This window comes from Pelophylax lessonae (assembly GCF_965119305.1).
Source record: "Pelophylax lessonae genome assembly, chromosome: 4".
NCBI classification, from domain to species: Eukaryota; Metazoa; Chordata; class Amphibia; order Anura; family Ranidae; genus Pelophylax; species Pelophylax lessonae.
Genome location: NC_138771.1, coordinates 131,095,791 through 131,116,169, shown reverse-complemented (window position 1 = coordinate 131,116,169; position 20,379 = coordinate 131,095,791). Strand labels below are relative to the sequence as shown.

Sequence of the window (20,379 nt, the reverse complement as noted above, 5' to 3'; positions counted from 1 at the left end):
TTATGTTGAAAAATGATTCAGTTTTATAACATTTCCAGGACCTAAAATCTTCAAAACGTGTGACTGTCCCTGTAAATTAAAAACAGTTGGCAACTGTACATCTCTATACTGTTTCATAAAAACATATCGACCTGCTATTAACTTCTGTACACTATTTGCATATGCCTTTTTTTCTAGTTGTGCACATTGCTGCTTTTATCTTTTCTGATACGACGGCGAAAACTCTGCATTTCCTGCTGTTGGGGGGTCCCCGGTGTTCTCAGGTATTATATTAACCCAAATGTCTGTCCCTGCTGTTACCCTGCTACTTGCCCATTTTTACCTGCACTAACTCACTCAACTCATTTCCCATATTAGCCATTCTCCCCTCACTTGTTATCTTTTCCTGTGCCTGAAATGCAGCCCCTTAAACCTATTGGAGGCTTCTGGGAATAGCTGGGTGCCATGCGCAGTCTTTGGCTTGCTAGTGTCTTCAATCATCCGTTTGTTCCTGGACTCTACGACTCTCAACTTCATTTCAAATAACTGGGGACCTTGTGGAGGTAAACGCTTTTTAATGCTACACTTGACCATTTGAAAAAAGAAACAACAGACTGCAGTCTTAACATGAAAAAGTGTCACGTGTCAAAACCTATACCTATTGAAAGTACAAATATACCCTAAAATGTGCCCTGTTGTCCCTGAAGCCTGAAGAGCAACCAGAAGATGCAAAGTTCCTATGGCAGGGCACAAAAAACAGCACTGGTCTCTTCAGAGGTAGGGACACCCTGCTGGGGAGTATTGGGCTGGGAGGCGGAAGGGAATTTGCCCCTTGAGCTAGTCCTGGTAGGATTTGTTGAGCTAGTTGCCCTGACTGGAGAAAAATATTTATTGAGACTTTGATCAGAGGAGGCACCTGCTGAACATTTTATAGCTACATGGTCCCCATTCAGACTTATGTTTACATCATCTAGCAGAGGCAAGTCTTGCAGCATCGATTTCCTTTGCAGCTCTTAGTTGCCTTATAACTGAATGCAAAAGAACCTTGGCAATAAATCCAATTTTTACAGTCCAGTCCTAGTTTTCCCCAAGACAGGGCACCCAAAATCTGTAACATATGGCACTTTTCCACTGCAAGTACCGGCTCGGCTCCACTCGGCCCTGCTTGGCCCTGCTTGGCTCGGTTTGGTTTTCCACTGCTTGGTACCGCATGGTACGGTGTTGGAACGGTTTGGTACTGTTTGCTTTTCCACTAATAGTAAGTGGCTGGGATAACAACGATTCTCTGACCAATCAGTGGCTAGTAGAGACAAACAGTCAAGGCTGCATGCAAAGAATTGTGGGATATGGTACCGGTATGGCCCTCTTGGAACCACAACCGAGGTGATACTGTTTAAGCGAGCCGTACCATTCGGTTCCATGTAGTGGAAAAGCGCCACCGTACTGTACCGTACTGAACCGTTCCAACACCGTACCATGCGGTACCATGCAGTGGAAAAGCTCAAAAGCAGGCCGAACCATTCTGTTCCATGCAGTAGAAAAGCGCCTATAGTATCCCAAAGTACAGTAATGATTTCCAGTTGACTCTCAAGCTAGAAAGTACACAACACTTTTTCAAGGAAACAGTTTCTATTTCTTCAGTAAAGCAACTCCTATGGGTAAACTATTCATATTAATTGTAATCGTACCAATTATAATCCACTGTAACCATTAGAATAAAGATTGAAATATTTTTTAAGTCATTTTAAACAGTTTTTATTATCCATTATGGTTGTAATTGATAGCCCTATAATGCCTGAACACAAAGGTAATGGCTCTAGGGGTGATATTTGGTATGACACCTATATATTTTTCATGATATTACAGAACTTTGGAGAATCCTCGCCTTGTTCTATTACCCTGCACTTTACTACCCTCTTTTGGCATGTAACAGACTAGAAGGTCCAAGGGCTCAAAAGGCTGTAGGGTACAGCGTGGGCACCATCCTCTCCTGGATGCATTGTGGAGCATTAATATGGCAGAAGGTAGAATGTCCACAATCACCACAGGTAAGACAAACACATAGAAATCTAAATTTTTGGGTAATTATATTTTCTATTTGTTGGGACATTTGTTGGACTTCTTTCTGCTCTGGACTTTATTCGGTTTAGGATTCCTGTTTCTTTGACGTTTTGATTTCATTAGCGTTAATTATTAGTGTTAATTATTTCATTAGCGCAAGCATAGGTTTCTGCTACTTTCACACCTATATATGTGTATGTGTATATATACATACATGTGTGTGTGTATATATATATACCCCTACACAGAAGTACAGATGTTATGCCTGCCTCCAAAGACCCCCAAAAAATGCCCAAAAAAACGCCTGCGCCAAAAAAAAAAAAAACGCCCAGATGTGTTGTTGCAGGCGTTTTTTTTTGGGCATTGTAAACACTGTAAACACATATGTATTTATACGCATACACATATATAGGTGTTATAGCAGAGAAGCCATATGGGTGTTAATTATTTCATTAGCGCAAGCATAGGTTTCTGCTACTTTCACACCTATATATGTGTATGTGTATATATACATACATGTGTGTGTGTGTATATATACCCCTACACAGAAGTTCAGATGTTATGCCTGCCTCCAAAGACGCCCAAAAAATGCCCAAAAAAACGCCAGCTACAAAAACGCCCAGGTGTGTTTTTGCAGCAGGTGTTTTTTTGGGGCATTTTTTGGGGGTCTTTGGAGGCAGGCAAAACATCTGAAATTCTGTATAGGGGTATATATACACACACACTTATATGTATTTATACACATACACATATATAGGTGTTATAGCAGAGAAGCCATATGGGTGTTAATGATTTCATTAGCACAAGCATAGGTTTCTGCTCCTTTCACACCTATATATGTGTATGTGTATATATACATACATGTGTGTGTGTATATATATACCCCTACACAGAAGTTCAGATGCCATGCCTGACTCCAAACATGTCCTCAAAAAAGCCCTATAAACGCCTGCAACAAAAAGCAGGGTGACAGGGGCGAAGCCACTATCTGGTTCTATAAGTGTTCTAAGAGAAACGATCTTTTCTCTATAGCGGTCACCCTGACATGGAAGGGTTTTGTCACCCTGCCATAACAGTCAAAGTCAGTTAACCCTACACTACACTACGGTCCCCTTACACTTAACACTTTCCCTACAGAAACTAGATTATTAAATCTAACTATAGTGGTATATAGTACCCTAACTACACTAGATATCCCTTTCCTCACACTAATAATTGCTAAATGACACTTTGAGAGCAGAAGTAACAGAACTGCTTCCACTCTCTTCCACAGCCCTGTTTTAAAATGGTAGAGATTTGGCGGGGCTATCTTATATACTGGGGGGCGTATTCACTAATGATTGGCCTCTGGACCCCCTAGTCACTCCAATCACATTCCTAGCATTCTCCTGCCCCCTCAATTGGCTTTTACTGATGGTTCTGGTCCAATCACGGGCTTTTAAAGCCCAGTTCCTGTCCCATTGCCTTTTGGTCGGTTCTGGTTGCCAAATTCTGATCTTTTTCAGCAAAAAGTTTGGAATTCGGCCAAACCTCGAACAGTCAATGTTCAGGTCGAACCGATGGTCGACTTGAACCGTTCGATCATCCCTACTAATGATCAGATTATCGGATCATCGCTCCAAAAGTGGTATTTTTTGTCCGATTTTCTCATTGTGTGTACTAGGCATTATGGGGGGTGGAGGAGTGTGCTATCACTCTGTAATAAAGGGTGGTCCTTTGTAACAACTTTAACTATATTGGCCTAGCAGAGTAACTAACAGATCCAAGTGGCCAAATCACCAGCATATTGTTTATTTCATGAGTCGATCTCTATTCATACATGAGTCTAAAGCTATAGCTGGATCTATCTGATCAGTCAGAATATAGATCAAATCTACTCGCTTGTAAATTACTTTTGATTAATTTTTTTACATAGATAAGGAAGTTGTCAAACATTTTGATTGGATTTTAAATCAAGTGAATTGCACAAATTTTTTCGATTCAACCAAAACAACACAAACACACGCTTGGCCAGCTCCTATGTAACACTTATATCAAGAAAAAAAAAACTATTCTATCCAACACCAGAGTTTTAGTATTGTTCTAAATTCTGCATAGGCCAAAAACAGACTGTACACCACCAACTCTACATATTTATTTTATTTTACGTTTGGTTGCACACCACAGGATTCTTCTCCAGAAATAATAAGAAGTATATCAATATGCATGCCAACGCGCTTTACCTTTCATTGTCGTGCATTTCAGTGTGCACTGAGGTGTATTGTAGTGGGTCTAAACATGTATTTATACGCATCATCATTGATGTGAGTTTTAATTTATGCACTGAGATGCATTTTGATATATTGGTTGATTTCAATGTTTATGTTTTTGCTGTGTTATATTTTGTAATGATCCATTATTACTTTTGAGAAAGTATGCAGTTCTACTTAGAATGCATTTTTATTACAAAAGTATTACAAAAATTCCAAAATAAATGGAATGTCAGATTGATTACTCTATATTTAAAGTGGGAAGCAATTTTTTGTAAACCAAGAGAATAATAATACAAGGGCACTCACAACCCAATCGAATCTGTATTTTTTCTCTGCAAAAAACCTGTAATTATTTTGCATCTTACAGTCAGTGTAACAGTATTAGTATGTATATGAATTGATTTACAGTATCTATCTATGTATCTATCTATCTATCTATCTATCTATCTATCTATCTATCTATCTATCTATCTATCTCTGTCTGTCTGTCCATCCGTCCGTCTGTCCATCCGTCCATCTGTCCATCCGTCGGTCTATCTATCTATCTATCTATCTATCTATCTATCTATCTATCTATCTATCTATCTATCTATCTATCTATCTATCTATCTATCTATCTACATATTAATATTGGATATTATATACTGTATATATTTAACACTCACTACAAATTATACATTAATATTGTCTTTGGCTATCCTCTAGTACTACAGATATTACTCCCTATTGTCAACCTTGCCGCAAATCTGCTGTCTGGTCGTGCTTAGTTTGATGTACCCTGTGCTACTGGTACAAGAATGGCGCCGGTCTTCACGCTCTAAACAGGTAATTTACCCAACTCTGCTAAGATCTCCTGAATACGTAATACGGGCTTATAGCACTTACAATGTGCCATGCTGAGACTAAGAATGACTGACAGCCTGAAAAGATGGCTGGCAAGATTTCCGAGCTCTGTATAAAAATAGATGGTTTAGTGTGCGCTGGCACCGACCAAGTTATGTCCTGCTGTGGGTATTAATGGAGGGATTGAACTGTGTGAGAGCTAGGCATTGTAACTCTAATTCTGCCACATTTTGTATACTGGACACAGTGGATATAAACTTTGTATGGGTATAAACATGTTTCCGCATAGTTATATAGACTTTATGGTGTTTACTATATAAAGTTTACATATGAATGTGTCTTTTTAATATGTGAGCTATAAAGGTCAATGCAGAAGATGTAGTCTATACATTTCTTTCACTTTAATTTGATTGCTTTTAACCACTTCAGCTCTGGAAGATTTACCCACCTTTATGGCCAGGACATAACTTAACTGACAATTTTGCGGCTGTGTGACACTGTACACAACTATGTCCCCCACAAATAGAGCTTTCTTTTGCTGGTATTTGATCACCTCTGCATTTTTTATTTTTTTGTGCTATAAAAAAAAAAGTCTAACAATTTTGAAAAAAAAAACAATTTTTTTTTTACTTTCTGCTATAAAACAATTCCAATAAAAAAATTGAAAAGATCACATTTCTTCATCAATTTCAGGCCAATATGTATTCTGCTACATATTTTTGGTAAAAAGAAATCCAAATAGGCATATATTGATTGGTTTGCGCAAATGTTATAGAGTCTACAGAAAATTGGATATTTTCATGGAATTTTTATCAATTTAGTTTTTTTTTACTAGTAATGGTGGCGATCAGGGACTTATAGCGAGACTGTGATATTGCAGCGGACAAATTGGACACTAACTGACACTTTTTAGAACCAGTAACACTCATACAGTGATCACCAGTGCTAAAAATATGCACTGTCACTGTACTATTGACACTAGCTGGGAAGGGGTTAACATTAGAGGAGATCAAAGGGTTAACTGTGTACCTAGCATGTGTTTTTGTACAGTGTGGGAGGTGCTTTTACTAAGGGAAGACACAGATCCTTGTCCCTACTTTTCAGGAACATAGGATCCATGCCTTCCCTACTGACAGAATGGAAATCGGCCTTGTTTACATAGGTAGACTGCCGTTCTGCCACTGTACTGAATGATCGGTGGCGGCGGACATCGAGTCCACGGTACGTGCTAATAAGTTCTTGCTGTGTATAATCACAACGGGAGCGAGCTGCCGGCGGTACGCATCCACACCTACTATCTGGAAGTGTGGAATCCACATATATATATATATACGTGATACGACGCACAGCTTCTGCCCTGTAGCAGTGAAACTGCTATAGCATGGAATATGGTAGGGATCTAATATCAGTAAAGCCGATATATCGGGGGCCGATATGCACTTTTCCCGATATATCGGAATCGGCCCCTGAGGTTAGTGATATTGCCGATATTTCGGGAAAGTGCTTGTACCGGAGTGATGCCTGCAGCTAGAAGCATCACCCGGTACCGGCGTCCATAGCCGACGGTCGGCTGTCTTGTAATGACAACCGATGCGGCTGAGAAGCCACTCGGCTGTCATTACAAGGAGCGGGAGGAGATGTCCCCACCTCGTTCCGCAGCTCGCCTGGGTCTCCTGTCCCACCGGGAGACCCGGGCAACCAGCCTGGCTGCACGGCCGCTGAAGTCTCCATGTAAAAACCCGGAAGTGATGACATCTCGGTACTCGGCACCAAATTCAAGAAGATTACAGCATTCAAAACAGCCAAGCTTGCCGTTTTGAATGCTTTTAAGTGTAGAGGAGGGGTTTGGGGTCTTTTAGACCCCCAGATCCCTCCACAAGAGTACCTGTCAAAAAAAAAAAAAAATTAAAAAAATGTTTTTAATGTACGAAAATATCGGCCAATATTGGCCGATACAGATATGCGATGACCAAAATATCGGTATCAGCAATAAAAAAACAATATTGGTCGATCACTAGAATATGGCTAAAGAGTTTACACAGTATCGGTACCAGATATATTTTTTTAAAAAAGAGGAACTGAACACGTCCAATAAATAAAAAGAGAGTAAAAAAGAGGAGAGAAAAAAAAAACAGCAAACAAAAAAATAAAGTAGCAGTCTATACATTTCTAAGGGATTTAACAATAGAACGCATGGGTTAATGCAATATAGTCACAATAGGGCTTTCGATAGTGTAAAAACCACATTATAAAGATGTGTTATTAGTGTTTTACTGATATATGTAACCGGTGGGGTAGATTTCTGCTTTGTATGACAGAGAATGCTCGGAAGGGTGGATAGAATGATCCCATTGCGCCTATTACCATGTATTGTAATCCAGTTGAACCATAACAGAGTGGCAGCATTATGGGGGCCTCCTCTCTGCACACACAGACACAGTGCCTTTATTTGTGGGTACAAAGATGGTGATTTGTTACTTATTCTAGAACGAATTACTGGAAAGCTCAGTGTACATCAGGAGGAAAGCTGGCATTGTTGCAGCCCACTTTAGATGTTACCTAAGTCCTGTCCATGTAAAGGGATTTCAAGTGGGAAGGAAAGTCTCATTGAATAGGCCCATTGTCCCAAAAATCTGTCCCATGTGATTAATCAGCCTGGTCCCCATGGCAACGTGTCCTTATCCAACACAGACTTTATCTGATTAATTATCAGCTGATTTGTCTATGGTTGTGCGTGTGTGTTTATGGTAAGTAAATTAGAGGTATATGTGTCTTGTGTATCATTCTTTCCCATTCTTTATTTCATTAACACACACACGTGACTCACGCCTGTACAGTAAACATTTGATAAAGGATGGCTTGTCTCCAACACTGAAATCTATATTAAGCTACTTAAAGTGAATTGTTAATTGGTCAGCATTGTGAAAAATGCTGTTACATCATGTAACAGAATGGGTTTAAAGCAGAACTCCAATCTTATTTAACCACTTGAGGACCGTTGTGTTACACCTCCTTCCTGTCCAGGCCACTTTTTCAGCACAGTTATAATTTGGCTGACAAATACTTATGCTGGCCATACACTAGCAGAAAAATCGGCCATGTGCGTTTTATAAATTCGAACGATTTATCGAAAGGCAAAAGATACTACCCTCATGGAACCATCAAATTTCGAAAGATAAACGCTCCACAAACATAAATTAACCATTTTATCGTTAGTTTTCGTGAAATCAGAAAGGAAATTTATAATGTTTATATTGTTTTTGATATGCTGTGCTTTATTTACAATAAACTTTGTTTATTATTGCAGAATTTTGCTTGGTTATTATATACTCTATAATTGCAAAAGCTAGCAGTGTGCCCTTGTTTGATGAGTTTAGCAATGAACGTTCGTGGAAATTAAATGCACTTTACATAAAACGTTTTTTTCGTGGATCGTACATTTCTATTATTATGTTCATTCTGTAATATGTTTACCTTCCGGGTTAAAGGTTTTGGCACATGCGCAAGAAAAGTCGCACGATTGTTCTCGGGCGAAGCAGCCACAAAACACAAGAATGTCGATAGATCAGCAAAAATATTTCAAATTTCTCAAAGATTTTTTAAGGCCGAAAAGTTGAAAGAGATTGCCGTTCGTCATCCACTAACTATAAGAATATTTGGCGAACGATCGTCATTATAGATTTTCGGCCGATTTTTCTGCTAGTGTATGGCCAGCATTAGTCAGGCATTACTATACCCAAAATAAATTCTATACCTTTTTTGGTGGCATTTAACAACCACTGAGATTTTTTTGTTATCTTATTGTTATCTTTCTATACAGAAAAATGCCACAGCACTTAGAAAAAAAAAAAACGTTTTTCTTACTTTTGGTTAAGACTGGGTTCCCACTGGTGCGATATGGGATCCGACTTGTGAGAGCATGACATGTCAAATTAAATGTTTCCCTATGAGAGCCGTCTTAAAGGAGTTGTAAAGTCAGAAGGTTTTTTTATTTTAACGCATTCTATCCATTAAGATAAAAAGCCTTCTGTGTGAATCAGCTTCCCCAGCACCCCCAAACACTTACCTGAGCCCCATCTCTGTCCAGCATTGTCTATGAGTCCCTCAGCCATTCAGGATTCTCCCCCTGATTGGCTGAGACACAACCATGGTGCCATTGGCTCCCGCAGCTGTCAATCAAAGTCAGTTAGCCAATCAGGAGAGAGAGGGGGCGGGGCCATACCACGGTTTCATGTCTGAATGGACACACAGAGCTGCAGCTCAGCTCGGGTGCCTCCATAGCAAGCTGCTTGCTGTGGGGCACCCGACAGGAGGGAGGGGCTAGGAGGAACAAAAAGGGACCCGAGAAGAGGGGGATCTGGGCTGCTCTGTGCAAAGCCAACTGCACAGAGGAGGTAAAAAAAAAAAGCGAGACTTTACAATCACTTTAACTAACTTGACGCTAATCACTCTGACTTTTGAAAAGGTTCCTGTACTGCTTTGTTCCAACTTTGATTAGACTTCAATGCCACAGAGTGTAAAATGTAAATTCAAAGTCGTATCAAAGTCAGATTCCAAAGTTGCGCTGAAATTCGCCTGACTTTGGAGTCCGGCTAGTGTGAACCGGGCCTAAATCATAGCAAACAAAAATTCCAGGACAGTGCATATACCCTCAAAATAAAGGTAAAAGGTGATCTGATTTTTTGCCCCAGTTTTTTGGAAATAAAGAAACATGTCATTCTTCAAGGGGATAAAACATGGCTAAGGTTCACACTATTATGGTTAGTGTGGCTTGCGTTTGTGTGGGCACAGCTGCCCATTCATTTGAACGTGTCTGCTATAGAGCAGCATGTTTTGGCTGTGGGAAAGCATGCAATTTACATGCAGTCCTGCACATTAGTGAACCAACATTAGCCTAAGCCAGCATTCATACCTGAGCGTTCTGTAGTGTGTTTCCCTATGCCTGACTACACTAAACATGTAGAATCCTATTATCTGTAATTGCACCTGTACACATTTCAACGCTTGGATGCTTCTAGCTCTATGCCCATTTCAATGCTTGGATGCTTCTAGCTCTATGCCCTGTGAAAGGGGTAGCAGACACGTTCAAAATAAATGGGCAGCTGTGCTTGCACAAACACAAGCCACACTACCTGCAATAGATTGAACCTAGCCTTAAGGCAGCCATACATGGATTGAAATTGGACAGATTCATCAGGAACTGGCTGAATTTCGATCCTTGTGTGGGCAGGCTGGCTGTGCAGAAGTCGATCTACTGCTGGTTGAATGAAAAAAGTTGAATAAAAAATGTCTGAACGGCCTTAAGGGCCATACACATGGGCTGAATGTCGAGTGGCATCAATCAGTTCAATAGAAACTGGCTGACATTCGACCCTGTGTACGGCAGAAGCTGGCCAATTTGGCCCGCTTTTTTTGAAGGGGCATGGCAGGATAAGGTCTGTCGATCACCATCTGATCAGTGCTCTCAGCCAATTGTTGAAAACGCTAACTGGTGTGTTCTGGTGGGGGTCCATCCCCCTGTTAGAACACAATAGCTCAGCAGGGGAGGTCACTATACTAGCATTGGATTGTTAGTACAGTGGCTCCTCCTGAGCTCTCAGTTTTTTTTCATTCAGCCCGCTGGGTTGAATAAAGAAAGCCTGTTAGGCCAGCCATACATGGTTTGAATCTCGGCTGATTCAGCAGGAATCTGGCAAGATTCGAGCTATTAGTGGGCAGGCTGAATGTACCAAGTTGATCAATCTTTGATTATCGCAAGCGGCTACTCTAGCCACCAGCGATAAGTGATAATCACTGTCCTGTTGGTTAAATTAGTAAACTGTGAGAACTAAAGAAAGTGCCATATATAATCTATATAATAAAAGAATAGAACCTGAACCATTCTCTGATTATATAGACCAGGGCTTCCCAAACTTTTTTGGGCCATGACCCACTTCTGAATACAGTTATTTTTCGGGACCCACTTGCTTGTAATTGAATATTGTAAAGCGCTACGGAATTTTTTGGTGCTATATAAATGCAAATATTATTAATAATAATGCATATTTTAAAAGGGAGGGGGATGTTAAATTAGAAATATCAATCAATTTATTTTTGAATACACTTAATATTTAAATAAACATAAGGCTTTATAGCACTCACCCTCCTTCCTCTCCCAGCGGTCCCTGTTTGCCCTCTCCAGGGCCCAGCACACCTCACCCAGAGTCTCCATGATGAGGAGCTCTTCGCTGGTCTTGGTGTCCTGGCTCTTCTCCTTCAGATCCTCTACTGGGGTCACAGAAGCTGCCATGAACTCCTGACCCCGCCAGGCCACCTGGTCCTCCTATGGCACCAAGGCTGCTGTCTCTGTCCGATATAGCTGAGAGAATCCCGCCGCCAGTCTAGCCACCACCGCTGCTGCCAGCAGGACTGAGGAGCTGGCTCTGCACCCCATGAACATATCCTACATAACAGCCCACATACTTACTCACTGATGCAAGTATCCTCCTTGTGGGAAATGCAGACCAGCCTCCATAAACTGCATGGGCGGGGTCCTGAATCCATCGTGATTTGACTGTTCTGGCTCTCTGTAATTTGGCAGGCTCGCACAATTTAAGCAGGCCCGCTCTCAGGGATTTCCAGCTCATCGCGACCCACTCAAATGCAGGTTGCGACCCACCAGTGGGTCCGGACCCACAGTTTGGGAACTCCTGATATAGACTATTTATAGCACCTTTATTAGTTCTCATCAGTGGCGGTTTTGGGCACGGGCGAACAGGGCAGTCGCCCGGGGCGGCATCACGTGGGGGGGCGGCACTCGGCAGTGGCACGAACCTGGTGGTGGGGGAGAAAAATAAAATGATCTTTGCTGCGGGCGGCCGGGGCGCCCCTGCTGCTGAAGGAGCCGGCGGCTGGAGTTTGCCTGGAGCGGGGATTGTGCATAATGCAGCCTCGTTAAGAACTAGCGGGGGGGGGGGGAGGCAAGGAGGAGCCTGGAGCCGAGGAGAGTGTACACACTACACACACAGTGACACAGCAGCGGCGGCAGCGCGCTCAGAACTAGCGGGGGAAGGCGAGGAGGAGGAGCCAAGGAGTACTGTACATGTGTGTACTGCTAGTACTACACACGCGGCGGCGGCGCAGAAGGCGAGGAGGAGGAGCCGAGGAGGAGAGTACACTACACACAGCCAGGGGTTATGCAGCGGCGGCGGCCGCGCTCAGAACTAGCGGCGGGGGAGGCGAGGAGGAGGAGCCAAGGAGGGTAGTGTACACTACTGTAGTCACTTGCAGGTAAGTTGCTCTCGATCTCCTCTATGTTCGCACCTGGGAATGGGGAGGGGCACATGACAGCATCCTGGAAGGGGCACGCTGGTCTCTGCATTGAAAAGGGGGTACGCTGGTCTCTGCATTGAAAAGGGGGTACGCTGGTCTCTGCATTGAAAAGGGGGTACGCTGGTCTCTGCATTGAAAAGGAGAACGCTGGTCTTTGCATTGAAAGAGGTACGCTGGTCTCTGCATTGAAAAGGGGTACCCTGGTCTTTGCATTGAAAAGGGGTACGCTGGTCTTTGCATTGAAAGGGGGTACGCTGGTCTTTGCATTGAAAAGGGGTACGCTGGTCACTGCATTGAAAAGGGGTACCCTGATCTCTGCATTGAAAAGGGGCATGCTGGTCTTTGCATTGAAAGGGGGTACCCTGGTCTCTGCATTGAAAAGGGGCACGCTGGTCTCTGCATTGAAAAGGGGCACGCTGGTCTCTGCATTGAAAAGGGGCACGCTGGTCTTTGCATTGAAAGGGGGTACGCTGGTCACTGCATTGAAAAGGGGTACCCTGGTCTCTGCATTGAAAAGGGGCACGCTGGTCTTTGCATTGAAAGGGGGTACCCTGGTCTCTGCATTGAAAAGGGGCACGCTGGTCTTTGCATTGAAAGGGGGCACGCTGGTCACTGCATTGAAAGGGGGCACGCTGGCCTCTGCATTGAAAGGGGGCACGCTGGTCACTGCATTGAAAGGGGGCACGCTGGCCTCTGCATTGAAAGGGGGCACGCTGGTCTCTGCATTGAAAGGGGGTACGCTGGTCTCTGCATTGAAAGGGGGCACGCTGGCCTCTGCATTGAAAGGGGGCACGCTGGCCTCTGCATTGAAAGGGGGCACGCTGGTCTCTGCATTGAAAGGGGGTACGCTGGTCTCTGCATTGAAAGGGGGTACGCTGGTCTCTGCATTGAAAGGGGGCACGCTGGTCTCTGCATTGAAAGGGGGCACGCTGGCCTCTGCATTGAAAGGGGGTACGCTGGTCTCAGCATTGAAAGGGGGTACGCTGGTCTCTGCATTGAAGGGGGCACGCTGGTCACTGTGCTTTGAAAGGGGGTACGCTGGTCACTGTGCATTGAAAGGGGGTATGCTGGTCACTGTATACCTTAATTACTGAAGGCCCCTTTCACACTTTTGTGACCTCAAAGTCACACAATTTGTTTACAGAGTTTTTTGCCGCAAAGCAATACCTATTACATTTTTCTGTTTGCGCCACCCCAAAAATTTTGAGCACCAGCCACCACTACCAGGCTGTGTCCAGAAGGATTTATTTATTAGATAGCACGCTGCATGGCTCTGGGCCACCACCAGACCAAACACTGCTTGATGGGCCTACTTTAGGCCTGATTCACATGTATGCAGATTGGGGGCCCACATTTTCAAAGGCACAGCATCCTATTCATTTGAATGAGCTGCTTTCCCACAGAAAAAAAAAGGTGCATGCAGCATTTCAAAATTTTAGTGGCATCATGCACCATGCGACTTACCTGCAGTTCCTTCACTGGCAAGTTTGCTGTATTTTTAGGTATGTGGGCCATGCATTTAAAAACACAGTGCATTTGCGTTAACTGTGTCATGCAAACGCACTGTGTTTTTAAATGCATGGCCCACATACCTAAAAACGCAGAAAGCTTGCCAGTGCAGGAACTGCAAGTAAGTCGCATGGTGCAAAAGCAGGATGGATTTCAAGGCCCCTGAAATTTTAAAATGCTGCATGCACCTTTTTTCTACGGGAAACGCAGGCATAGCAGCCCATTCAAATGAATAGGATCCTGTGCCCTTCTAAAATGTGGGCCGCCAACCCACATACATGTAAATCAGGCCTAAAGCAGTAGTAAAGTCATTTACAAATAAAAAAACTGGTCCTCCTGCAGGTTTAAGTCATCCCGCACTAGTATACACATTGATGTGAAAATGGCTGCAATGTAATGGGGTGTTGGGATGTTATAAGGGGTATTGCGATGTGTAAAGGGGCACTATGACGTGAAAATGGTTGCAATGTAATGGGGTGCTGTGATGTGATGAGGGATACTGTAATTTTTAAAGGGGCACTGTGACGTGAAAAATTGGACTGTTATGGAATGACATAGTATTACTACAATAAAATGTGTGGTGTGTACAAGATGTGAAGTTTTGTCATGTTATTTTTTTTTTTTGGGGGGGGGGGGGGCGCCGGGAGGGAGTCTCGCCCGGGGAGCAATTTAATGTAGAACCGCCACTGGTTCTCATAGTTCACTAATTTAGCCAGCATAAGGACTTCTTTTAGCACATGTAAAGGGCATTAAAACCACACATGTGAGGTATCACTGCGTACGTTAATGTGAGCAATATTTCTGGCATTAAACCTCCTCTGAAACTCTAAACATGTAACCTGTAAAAAAATGTTAAAGCTTCGCCTATGGAGATTTTTAATTACTGAAGTTTGGTACCATTCCACAAGTGTGCGCAGTTTTAAAGCTTGACATGTTAGGTATCTATTTACTCGGCGTAACATCATATTTCACATTATACAAAGAAATTGGGCTAACTTTAGTGTTTTTTTTTTTTTATTTTTCCCCTAAAAAATACGTTTGAAAATCTGCTGCGCAAATAACATGTCACATAAAAAGTTGCAACCACCACCATTTTAATCCCTATGGTGTCTGCTAAAATATATATATATATATATATATATATATATATCTATATATATATATATATATAGATATATATATATACATATATAAGGTTTAAGAGTAATAACTTCAAACCAGTAATTTCACAGTAAATAGATAAATAATAAATTATTATAACATATAGCGTAATAATATATTATTTTGCTTGATTAAAAAAGTACCTTTTCAGCAGCAGTAGATTCTCCCTCTTAACTCTGAAAAAATTATGGATAAACCTTATACCCATAAACCCATGTTTTTTACTTGTAGGTAAAGTGGAGTTCCGGCCTCAAACACCTTTTTTAACTAAAAATACCCCAATAATACTAATCCATCGCCCTTTACAGAACTGCTATTCTCATACTTTCAAGGTGTACAGTATTGGATTTTAGTTAAAATCTTACTTTTAAAAACGCTGTCTGGGCACGGCCATCTTAGACGTGGGCATCTGAAGCCGCAGTGTAATCTGCTGTGTCCTTCTTCCTGATTCCAGGGAGTGTTCTGGGAGTTCTTCCTGATTCCAGGGAGTGTTCTGGGAGTTCTTCCTGATTCCAGCTTCCTGGGAGTGATGACAAACAGCTCCCATGACACAATGCAAAGGCGGAAGTGATGTCGGTGGCTGTGGCCACAGAGGGGGGAGAAGGAGGAAGTACAATCAAAAATGCCCTGAAAATAAGAGACCCCCGAAAAAAATTGAAAATGCCAATTGTTGATCAGCATAGCGAGCACTCCAGGAATCACTAAAGTTGCAAAATAGGCCGGAACTCCACTTTAAGAGGGCTGGGATGGAAGGGAGCATTTGTCTTTTAGACACATGCCCCCTTCTATGACACTGCAGTGAGAGGACAGCCTCCACTGCAGCATTTTTGATGGACAGCTTGGACCAATGGTGCTGTCCAAGCTGTCCATTGAGCTTGAAGACATTGTGAGCTCATCCTCTCAGTCTGCTGCAAACAGTGTGTGCCAGCTTGTATTTAAACTTGCCACGCTGTATGTAGCTTCTGACAGGCTGTGCAAGGAGCCCCGTATCTCTGGAACCATGGGTACTAGGAGCCCCAAATGTTGACCAGTGGTGGGGTAGAACTTAGCCTTGGGGTCTCATTTGGGGTCTCTGTGACCCCAGGTGGCCGACCTACGACCCCCATAGCTCAATCATTTTTTTTTTATGTTCATGGCTCTGCCTCACCTGCCTCCCCTGACTGCATTTCCCTGCCAGACACTGGATGAAATTCAAATGGCCCCTTCTTGTGTATGACCAGCTTTATTTTTTTTTATCTCTTGGAAATGTTTGTAATTGATTTTTTAGCCTGTGCATTCTTTCGTGTTAGTGTTAAACTGATAGGAATGGAGATTTATGAAGGCCCTGTCGAAATTTCTTTCTGGAAAATAATGCTTGCAGAATTTCACATTCAGTTATATTTTGTGACTGTGAATACATCACACAAGGGGACCATTTCAGTAATTCAGATGATGAGCTGCTTTTGAAAATTTGTCTTCTGAGTGCAGAATAATGAATAGAATCAATAATCAGGATTGGCTGATATGTCCCCTGTTTGTTCTTTGCTTCGTTTTCCATAAATCAGCCTTATTGTCCTATCTCCTTACCTTCCCTGTACAGATCCCTCACAAGGCATAGATATATGATGCTTAGGAATGTATGCATCAATAGCTATCAACTATGCAGTGCATAACATATGTTGCAGACTTCTTTGGTGCTTCTCTTTTGACCCATAGATTTGCTAATGGGTCTGCTAACATAATGTATGCACCATTTGCTGCATTATACCTATCCCCAAATAATTGTGGGTGACAGGCTGTGCTGCGTGAGGCATGAAAATTGCTTTGGCAGCTATTTCAAGAGTGCTAATGCTCTCTTACAGCATAATGCACAGCTTGTGCTAGGCAAACATTTCAAATGTTACAATGTGTAACGATGAATAATGTTGTTTCATGATTAGATGTCAAGTACAAAGACTATGATTTAGTCTTTAAAAAGGTCTCAGTTTCTTGGTTTGGGTTATGTAAGAAGGTACTGTATATAAGGACATGGGGGGAAAAAAAAACTAACATTTTAACCAAGCAGCTAATTGCACAGATAAAATACATAAATGTGATCTATTTCATCTGTCAAAATATTTGATGAGTATGGGGGAGAACATCTGAGGGAAGCAAGGATAGAGAAAGATCTGGGGGTCCTAGTAGAAGATAGACTGAGCAATAGCATGCAATGTCAAGCTGCAGCTACCAAAGCTGGCAAAATATTAGCATGCATAAAAAAGGGGATATACTCCAGGGATAAAACTATAACTCTGCCACTTTATAAAACTGTAGTAAGGCCACATCTGGAGTATGCCGTCCAGTTCTGGTCACCAGTCCCCAGAAGGGATGTGCTGCAGTTTGACTGTGTCCAAAGAAGGACAACTAAATTAAAATGGGGATTGGAGGACCTCAATTACGAGGAACGCCTACAAGCATTAAAATTATTCTCGCTGGAGAAGAGACACTTGAGAGGGGATATGATAGCGATATACAAATACCTAAATGGTGATCCCAGCTTAGGATAAAAACTATTCATTCTCAGGGAGTGTAAGAGGTCATGGGGCCACACAATGAGATTGAAGGAGAAGAGGTTTAACCTAAAGCTGCGCAGGGGTTTTTTCACTGTCGGGGCAATAAGGATGTGGAACTCTCGTCCACAATTGGTGGTGTTAGTGGAGAGTATTGATATTTTTAAAAGACTCTTGGATGTGCATCTTAGTGAACACAATACACAGGGATATGGTAAATGATTATCAACACTGATACACGTACACCTACACAGGTTGAACTGTATGGCCTATTGTCTTTATTCAACCTTACCTACTATGTAACTATGAATTCTGTCCAGCACTCTTGAGGTTCATGCAGACATGTCTGGCTTTATTAGCCACTTAATGACATCATTATCACATCTTTCTATGTTTTCTCCCTGTCTCTAGCCTGCCCAATAAATAAGTGTGACTACATTGGTCACTACACTATTCAAAGCTTTCTATGTTACCTCTCGGCCTCCAAACCTACCTAAATAATGAAGATTACTACATTGGTGAGATCCTCCCAGTGCTCTCCCCTTCTAGAAGCATGCCACCTTTGACTCACTTAAAGAGAAAAAGTCCATCCTGTTCAACCAATACGAAAGAAAAAAAAAATCATATAATCCCATATACACAATCCTATACCCACAGTTGATCCAGAGGAAGACAAAAACCCCAGCAAAGCATGATCTAATTTGCTCCAGCAGGGGAAAAATGTCCTTCCTGATCCCCCGAGAGGCAATCGGATATTCCCTGGATCAACTTTACTTATAAATGTTAGTATCCAGTTATACTATGTAACTATGTACATTTAGGAAAGAATCAAGGCCTTTTTGAAAGCAATCTACTAAGCTGGCCAGAACCAGCTCTTGAGGTAGTCTATTCCACAGCTCTTACTGTGAAGAAACCTTTCTGTATTTAGAGATGAAATCTCTTTTCCTCTAGATATAAAGCATGCCCCCTTGTCCTCTGTGATGACTTTACAGTGAATAACTCATCACCTAGTTCACTATATGGACCACTTATATATTTACACATGTTGAGCATAACCCCACTTAATCTCTTCTTCTCAAGAGAGAATAAATTCAGTTCCTCCAATCCAGGGGTCTCAAACTGGTGGCCCTCCAGCTGTTGCATAACTACAAGTCCCTTTATGCCTCTGCCTATGGGAGTCATGCTTGTAACTGTCAGCCTTGCAATGTCTCATGGGAATTGTAATTCTGCAACAGCAGGAGGGCCACCAGTTTGCGATTCCTGCTGTAATCCATCCTCACAGCTGAGCTGCCTCTTATCAGTTTGATTGTCCCTCACTGCACTTTCTCCATTTTCCCAATATTCTTTTTGTGAACTGGTGCCCAAAACTGAACTGCATATTCCAAATGAGGTCTTACTAATGATTTGTAAATGGTCAAAATTATATTCCTGTCTCTGGAGTCCATGCCTCTCTTAATACAAGAAAGGACTTTGGAAACTGCAGCTTGGCATTGCATGCTATTATTAGGCTTATGATCTATCAGAACACCCAAATCCTTCTCCACCATTGATTCCCCCAGTTGTACTCCCCCTAGTATGTATGATGCATGCTGCATGATTCGCATCCTTAGCCCCAAAGTGTATCAACATTAAACCTCATCTGCCACACAGTTGCCCAATGAAACTTGGGCATGTGCATTGAGGTTGGCTTGTAAGTTGAAGACATCATGTAAGGATAGTATTCCACTGCATAGCTTGGTGTCATCTGCAAATACTGAAATGGTACTTTTAATCCCAGACACTATAAAATGTATAAATATATTAAAAGTAAGGGTCCCAACACTTGGGGTGGTGTCACCCATTTTTCTTTGGCATCTAAAATGCTAATCTGATAAGACCCCCATCCCTAGCACAGACAGAATTCCTGGTAGGCTGGTCATGTGATTTAAGATTTTACTTACCTCTCTCTTTACTGAAAACATCCCTCTATCTCCAGAGGCAGTGAAGGCAATAGGAAATGCACAATCATTGGTCCCTACTCTGAGCATAATAAAACATGGCAGCTCCAAAATATCATTTACATAGGAAATTCATATTTGGACTACAGTATGCATTAGTCAGTTCTGGCATATTAACATATTCACTTGAAACACTCGATTTAATTATTGTGTTCCTAATGTAATAATGATGCTAATAAAAACACTTGACATTAGATGAGTTTAAAGTTTGTTCTTCTAAGAACAATTGTGGAAAAAGCAATCATACAAAAGATTTTTCATACAAGGCCAGCTCTAGAAAAAAAGTCAATCTGCATATGTGGAATGTTTTGCTCATTTTCATTGTTGAACCGTTCATTTTTTTTTTTTTTTTTATTAAGTGCTTGGATCAGTATTTGTTTTTTGTTATCTCAAAAGAAAGATTTTATTGAGCAGTGAAAAATAAATTGGATCTGTATTTAAAATCGAATGTTTGACTATCTGAAAGTGATTTATTGGCACAACATGACAGAGAAAGTCAGTAAAAAAAATGTACCTTTAAGCTTCGTTCACATCTAGGCTTTGTTATTTTTACAGTTTTTTTTTTAGGCATTTTTCAGCATTTTTGCAGTGTTTGTGCAGTGTTTTTGTAGCGTTTTTTGCAGAGTTTTTGTGAAGGCGTTTTGAGTTGACAAGTGACCAATGAATGAAAAGCAGTAAAACTACTGTAATGTGTCATGTACTTTTTTGAGCGACGGCCGTTTTGCTTTAGGCGACAGA

General features: G+C 41.8%; 1 protein-coding gene across 1 annotated transcript in view; it reads left to right on the top strand.

The window, feature by feature from the left end:
- Window positions 1-20,379, top strand: part of STRA6 (signaling receptor and transporter of retinol STRA6) — a 101,525-nt gene that overhangs the window by 33,557 nt on the left and 47,589 nt on the right. The window contains exons 4-7 of the mRNA XM_082254939.1: window positions 178-263; window positions 403-542; window positions 1,846-2,027; window positions 4,998-5,117. Of these exons, the coding sequence (XP_082111065.1) occupies window positions 178-263; window positions 403-542; window positions 1,846-2,027; window positions 4,998-5,117 (528 nt within the window). The remainder of the gene's footprint in view (window positions 1-177; window positions 264-402; window positions 543-1,845; window positions 2,028-4,997; window positions 5,118-20,379) is intronic.